At 44.5% G+C, this 7500-nt stretch overlaps 1 protein-coding gene across 4 annotated transcripts in view; it reads left to right on the top strand.

Annotated features, from left to right (window-relative positions):
- Positions 1-7500, top strand: part of LOC113804575 (rhomboid-related protein 2) — a 27387-nt gene that overhangs the window by 17939 nt on the left and 1948 nt on the right. For 3 of the 4 annotated variants that reach the window (XM_070138991.1, XM_027355466.2, XM_027355467.2), the window contains exons 2-7: positions 578-985; positions 3667-3876; positions 4595-4756; positions 5193-5338; positions 6057-6270; positions 7370-7483. In XM_070138991.1, the coding sequence (XP_069995092.1) occupies positions 917-985; positions 3667-3876; positions 4595-4756; positions 5193-5338; positions 6057-6270; positions 7370-7483 (915 nt within the window). In that variant the 5' untranslated portion in view covers positions 578-916. The remainder of the gene's footprint in view (positions 1-577; positions 986-3666; positions 3877-4594; positions 4757-5192; positions 5339-6056; positions 6271-7369; positions 7484-7500) is intronic. The other variant, XM_027355468.2, reaches the window with a different exon arrangement.

Here is a 7500-nt window from a genome sequence, read left to right as displayed (position 1 = left end):
CTGGTGGAATCTTCCTTGATTAAGCTGCTGCCCAATTTCAACTTGAACAGCGGTTTCTCTCTTGCCGACAGCCTCCTCGCTTCCCACATCCTTCGTCTCCTCCCTTATGCCGGTCACCCGTCACATAGACCGCCTGATCCTTCGACCTGATCTGACCTCCCTTCGCTTCCGTTCTCCTGTCCTCACCCGCCCCGTGGTTCCCGAGTGCTTCTCCTCCTTTCCCTCTTATACCGCTTACTCTCCCTTGCCTCTTCAGACCCGAAGATGAATCGAGGACGATTCCGAAACTGTTGTCACTTTCATCAATAAATTTAGTTTGTGCATTGTGGGTTTTGTGTTTTTCATTGCATATATATATGTATATGTATATATATATATATATATATATATATATATATATATATATATATATATATATATATATATATATATATATATATATATATATATATATATATATATGTGTGTGTGTGTGTGTGTGTGTGTGTATGATGATTCAATCATATTTTCGTTCACATGTGCTTCTTTTGGAAATCCAAAGCCATCTAATTGCAATTGATTTTTTCAATATTTCCAGAATTAGTGTTCAAGTTCGTGGTTTTTCGCTCGAGACAGAAGGCGATGGCGTAGGATACCGCACGATGAGTGAGAGAAGGAACGGAAAGATTCAAAAAAGAAAAAGTGCAACAAAGTATAAGAGCGAGACAATGATAAAGAAAACGAATGAAAGAAGAAAGTAATAAGAGCAAGAAAAGAATTAGTGAACAGAGACAAAACAAGAAAAGTAAGAAAAAAAAATCTAAAATACTCAACGATACCAGATTATGATTTAGATTGAAAACAAAACCGAAGCTTCCAGAGACAGCAAGACTATCAATAAAGCGAACCCAAAAGTGAATTAATTAAATCAATTCATATGTACAAAATGACCAGAGTAGACGCCATGGAATTCCAACCCGAGTACAACAGCGTAAGGTTAAATGACGTAAGTATTTTTTTTTTTTTATCAATTTTATTTTTGATTTTATTTATTTTAACGCCCGTAGTCATCTTTTACGTTTTGTTGTTGTTTTTTTATTTCGATTGTGATAAGATTATTATGTTTAGATGTTAAATAACGTACGTATCTTTTATGCTGATGGCAGTAACTCATCTATAATAGATTGACTATTTTCTAAAAGTAATGAGAGTATTTTTTTTTCGTTTTATTGCTGTGCGTAATAAATTGATGAAATAAGGGTATTAAAAGGCGTAAGGTTAAATTACGTTTATTTAGTAGTATTTTTCCCGTTTTGTTTATTTTTTCATGGAAATATCTTTTAAAGCATTTGTAGTGATTTTCCATTTGCGTTGATGTTATTAATTAATCTATAATAGTTTGGTTGCATTTTCTATAACTAACTTTTTGCATTTCTTTCGTTTTATTGATCTTAGTGATGAATGGATTATAAATAAGTACAAGATTATGTAAGGACTTTGTAGAACGCCTGCATGTTTTCGGATTTTGATGTTAGTATCATCTATTTGAACCTAATTTCACTCGTGTTAAACGTCTTTTGTCATTTTGGCATAGCTACATATTTCACAATTAAATAACGTTTTACTGATGTAAGCGCCTTCTAAGAATAAAATGTAAGTGAAAATGAATTACCAACTAACTCATAAGACTTTAATAAATACACATTTTACGTTGTCAATTTATTCATTCTCGTCTATACGTTGTACTACATGTCATGATAAGTACCTCGTCTATAGTAAATGAGCTACGCTTTGATTATTAAATATCTCGATCTGTTTGGGAGGGATTATGTTCCATGAATAGAAGGATGCCTGGTTCATAAATAATGGCTAATATGATTTCCCCATTTTATGCAAATTTCCCTCTTTCCTTCATATATTTTGGCTGACATCTTGTCTCTTTTTCTGTACGAAGTATTTAATGCTTATTAATATTTTTTAAGTGTTCGCTTCCCATCTTTCCTCATCAGATTCTGATTTTTGTAGTATGATACCATATAGGGAATCTACTCTCATAGACCATATCATTATACGAATTGATTAGATATTCATGGAGTAATCTTATCGTTGCATTTCGTTATCAGAATATCGTTAACGAGGAAATACAATTTGCATTTTCTTGGCCAGCTCATTAATATTATTGATAAAGCTAGTGCATGTTCATACAACTTGTTCAACAATTTCAAACGATGCTTTTCATGTTGCTATGGCTAATATTATTAATATTGGTTAATTGCCATAACTTGTCTGATTGTTTGTATCTTTTTATTGTTTATGGAACCATAGGACTATGTGGGTTTTCAAATTTGGTGAAATAAAAGATATAGCTTCGTAAATGTTTTCTGTCAATAGCTGGATGTTTTCGTACGCTAGTGTAGAAATATGTGAGTATTTACTTATGTGTGCATGACTTTGTGTGTATATTTGGCTGTGCAAGGGCGTATGTCTGTGTCTGTGTGTTTGTATATGTGTAGGATTTTGTGTGTACACTTGATTGTGCAAGGCCGTATGTCTGCATTTGCGTGTATGTACATGTGTAGGATTTTTTATATATATGTGGCTGTGCAAGGGCGTATGTCTGTATTTGTGTGTATGTATGTGTGCGTATTTATGCAATTGCGCGGCTGTGTTTGCGTTTTTGGGTATTTGCGTTTGTCTTTGTAAATCCGTGCCATGTGGATCGTTGCTTAATGCCGATTTCTTTTCCTTTTTCTTTCCCCGAATCCGACCTCCACCTGCTTATCCATCTGTCTGTCTTGCTTACTCCTTCGTCTCCCTTGTTTGTCATTTTATTTAATCTCATTTTGATTTATTTCTTATTTTTTCATCTTGATTTTATTTTGTTTCATCTCATTCATTTTTATATTGTCTCTTTATGGATCTTTCAATCAATCTATTTTTTTCTACAACTTTATCATTTTTATCTGTCTTCTGGCTTTCCATTCTCCCTTTCCTTTCCTTTCGCTTTTTCCTCCTCTCTCTTTTGTATTTTATTTCCTCTTCTCCCCCCCCCCTTTCTTCCTATTTTTTCCTTCTCTGCCTCTCTCTCCCTCATCCTCTCTCCTCTCCTTCGCACTTTTTTACCCTTTCTTTTTCTCTCCCTCCTCTCCCGTTCTTTCTCTTCTCTTCTCATCTGCCCCTCTTACTTTCTTCCCTCATCCCTTTTCACTATTCCTTTATTTCCCTTCTTCTCCTCTTCTCTACTTTCCCCTTCCCTTTTCCCCACTTCCAATGTTCGCGCTTCCCCTCTTCTCCTATTCCCCACTTTGTTCTTTTTTCCCCCTTCACTATTCTTTTACTTCCCTTCTCCTCTCCCCTACCTCCCCCCTTCCCCTCTTCCCTTCTTCTCTCTTCCTTTTCCACTATTCCTTTATTTCCTATCTTCTCTCCTTCCTTATTTTCCTCTCTTCCCCTCTTCCTTTCTTCCCTCCTCCCTTTCCACTATTCCTTCATTTCCCTTCTTCTCATCTCCCCTAATTCCCCCTCTTCCCATCTTCACCTTTCCCCTTTTCCCCTCCTCCCTTTTCACTATTCCTTTATTTCCCTTTTTCTCCTCTTCCCTTCTTCTCCTCTTCCCTACTTTCCCCCTCCCTCTTCCCTCTCCCCGCACCCTTCGTGCTCCCCCCCCCCCCCCGCACCCCTAAGCAGCCCCCCGACCGCTACCGCCAGATCGCGCAGGAGTTCTGGGACCTGCAGGACCCCGACCGGAAGCGCAGGATCCCGCTGTCCCGCCTCAAGGACCGCATCCTCAGGACCAAGGACGCCGACGGCCTGGCCAACGCCCTCGTCATCCAGCTCCTGCAGGAGGCCGACAAGAACTACGATGGCTTCCTTAGCTATGAGGAGTACATGCAGTTCGTGAGTTTTTTTTTTTTTTTTTATTGGTGTTGATATGTAGAGTTTTCTTTCTTTCTTTTTTAAGAAAGGTGTGAATGTCTTTGATGTATATATTCGTTTTAAGGATAATTACCTTGGGAAAAAAATCTTTATTCAAGCGTTTCAGATAAATTCATCTCTTTTCTCAAATCCATTTTCCCCTTTCTGAACCTCCTCCTGTGCCACGTGCCGCCATCTTGACCTTCCCCTCCGCTCCCCAACCCCACGACTTCCACGCTCACCTCCTCCACCTCCCTTCCCCAACTCACCCCTCCCCCTCCACCCCATCTCCACCTCCCCGCCTCCACTCATCCCCCAACCCCTATCCCCTCCATGACCCCCTTTTGTCCACTGTCTCCCAACTCTTCTCTTCCCCTCCCTCTCCCCTCGTCTCCCTTCCTCCCCTTCCGTCCATTCCCTTCCATCTCCCATAACTTCATACCTTTCCCTCCTCCTTTCACCCCCACCCCTTCCCCTTAACTCGTCCACCGCACCCCTTCTCCCTCCACTCCTTCTCTCCCCTATCATCCCCATCTCCACCCCACCCCTTCCCCATCTCCCCTCCCCACCCTCCTCTCCACCCCTCCACCCCTTCCCCATCTCCCCTCCCCACCCTCCTCTCCACCCATTCCCCACCCCTTCCCAATCCCTCACGCCTCCTCCCCTTCCCCCTCTCCTCCCCCCCCCCCCCCGAGCCCAGACCGAGGAGGCGAGGTCCCGGGGCGAGGGGCGCCAAGGGTTCAACCGCGCCGCCCTCAGCGTCCTGCCCCGAGGCGACCGCACGGTGGAGGCCCGCCGCTACATCGAGTACTACCGCTGCTGCCCGCCGCCCTTCTTCATGGTGCTGGCGTCGCTGGTGGAGGTAAGGGGCGTCGGGCGCGTGCGCGAAGGGGGAGTGGAAAGGGTGCGTGTGTATGTGTGTGTGTAGCGTGTGTGTATGTGTGTGTGTGTGTGTGTAGGGTGTGTGGGTGTCTGTGTCTGTATCTGTGTGTCTGAGTGTGTGTGTAGTGCTTTCTTCTTGAAATATGCTCTCTCTCTTCATCCCCTCTACTCTCTCTCTCTCTCTCTCTCTCTCTCTCTCTCTCTCTCTCTCTCTCTCTCTCTCTCTCTCTCTCTCTCTCTCTCTCTCTCTCTCTCTCTCTCTCTCCTTTTATACTCTCTCCCTCCCTCCTTCCCCTCCATTCTCTCTCTCACTCACTCCCATTCTCTCCCTCCCTCCCTCTTCCTTCATTCTCTCCATCCCTCCTTCTCCCTTCATTCTCTCCCTCTCGACCATTCACTGTCTCCGCCTCCAACAGATCGGCGTGTTCACCTACTACGCCCTCGACATGGACCGGCCGATGGGCGCGTCTGGCCCGGCGCCCATTTACTCGCCTCTCATCTACAACCCCTACAGACGCTACGAGGCGTGGCGGTTCGTCAGCTACGCCCTCATCCACTCGGGGTGAGCGGGTCGAGGGCTGCAGGGCTGGTCTGCAGTCCGGTTTCTGCGCCGTCGGAGGATGGGTTTCAGTGTTCAGATAGTATTCTTTTCCTTGTTTTTTTCTTCTTTTGTTTTTATTGTTGTTATTATTTCGTTTTTTTATGCGGTGTGGTTTGGAAAACGAAAAGAGGTTTGGGATGTGAGGTTTTGTTTATGCACACAAACAGATCAATAAATGAATGATTAAATTATATACGAAGATATATCAAGATTGACAGACAGACAAACAGATAGACGATAGAAAGAGATAGATAGGCAGAGGCAGACATCAGAAAGCAAACAGATAGACAGACAGACTGACAAATAGACAGAGAAGTAGGCAGGTAGACGCAAAGAAAGTGAGGCAGACAGAGAGGCGGAAGGTGGGCGATCGACAAACAGAAAGTATAGACAGTCAGACAGGCAAGCAGTTAGACAGACAGATACTAGACGGGGAGAAAGAGAGACACACTGACTAACAGAAAGCGAAAGAGACAGACAGACATTGGCAGGCAGGTAAGTAGAAAGAGAAACAGGCAGACGCAGAAATCAGCGACTAATTGATAGAAACAATAGACTAATTAATAGATAAAACTCTCAGACCTTCCCACCCCCCTTATCCCCCTCCCCCCTCAGCCCCCCACCACCCAACCTCCTTTCACGAACTCACAACTTAACGCAACCTCCCCCCCCCCCCCAGCTGGCTCCACCTCGTGACCAACCTCGTGATGCAGCTCCTCTTCGGCGTCCTCCTCGAGCTCGTGCATCGCTGGTGGAGGATCATGCTGGTGTACTTCGCCGGGGTGCTCGCTGGCTCCCTCGCCCACTCCCTCACGGCGCCCTCCATGTACCTGGCGGGGGCGTCTGGGGGCGTCTACTCGGTCATGTATGCGCATGCGGGGAACCTCGTCTTGGTAAGGGGTTGTGTGAGGGGGAGAGGGGGGGCAGGGGTCTGTGTGTGGGAGGGGAGTTGGAGGGGAAAGAGTGGGTGTTTGCGTGTTGGGGAAAAAGGGGGAGAGGATAGGTGGTTATTATTATTGTTATTATTATTATTATTATCATTATAGTAAGCCACACTAAAGGTGTCAGTACAAGTCAAGATACAGCTAAGAAAAGATGAACGAATAGAAAGTCAGCTTTTTACGTGAGAAAAACATGATAGCCGAGCTTTTAAACTTATCAAGAGTCGGAGGTTACAATCTCTGAAGGCAATCTATTCCAAAGTCTACTAATAGCAGTAAAAAAGCATCTAGAAAACTGACGCAGACGATCGACTTGAATCAAATGTCACTGAACTGAGGGTCATAGAACTTCTGGTAACTCTTGCGGGTTGATAAAAATCAGGTCAAAACTTATAGAGGGGATGTGAATTATCGGTTACAATCTTGTATAAGAGTGTAACCGATGCCCAAATTTAACAGGAGAAATTTAATGGAATTGAAAGAGCGATCAAGCAGTCTTAAGTGTGAGTCTGCAGCAGATAACCATACAGAACAATACTCAAAATGAGGCAGAATAAAAGAAAAGAAGGAGGGGAGAGAGTGGATGTTTGTGTGAGGGGAAAAGGGGAGGGGAAGGGGATGGGGGTAGTGTGTGGGAGGGAGAGGGGATCGAGGAGAGAGAGTGGGTGTTTGTGTGTTGAGGAAAAGGGAGGGGACAGTATGAGAGGTTGTGTGTGGGAAGGGGGATGGAGCGGAGAGAATGGATGCTTATGTGAGGGGAAAAGGGGAAGGGAAGGGGGTGGGGTTGTGTGTAGGAGGGGGGATGGAGGAGAGAGAGTGGGTGTTTGTGTGTTGAGGGGAAATGTGTGTTTGTATGTGGCAGAGGGAGAGATTGGATATTTGAACCTCAGAAGAGAAAGGGAGGGGAGAGACCACCTTTACCGAAGGAGTAAAGCAGCTATTAAAGATTTGTGTATCTGTGTGTGGGATGCCAATGAATATGAAAAACACTACGTTGTCCAGCTGATCAAAGGGCCTCCTCCCTCACCTCGTCCACCCCGTCTCTCCGCAGAACTGGTCGGAGATGGAGTACCGCTGGATTCAGCTGATCATCATCATCTTCGTCAGCGTCCTGGATCTGAGCTACGCCTTCTACGACACCTACGGCAGCGCCACGCCCTCGAACGTGAGACAGGCTTCCCT

The sequence above is a fragment of the Penaeus vannamei genome, chromosome 25 (genome assembly GCF_042767895.1).
Source record: "Penaeus vannamei isolate JL-2024 chromosome 25, ASM4276789v1, whole genome shotgun sequence".
NCBI classification, from domain to species: Eukaryota; Metazoa; Arthropoda; class Malacostraca; order Decapoda; family Penaeidae; genus Penaeus; species Penaeus vannamei.
The sequence above is the reverse complement of the archived record's forward strand: the minus strand, read 5'-3'. Positions and strand labels throughout refer to the sequence as shown.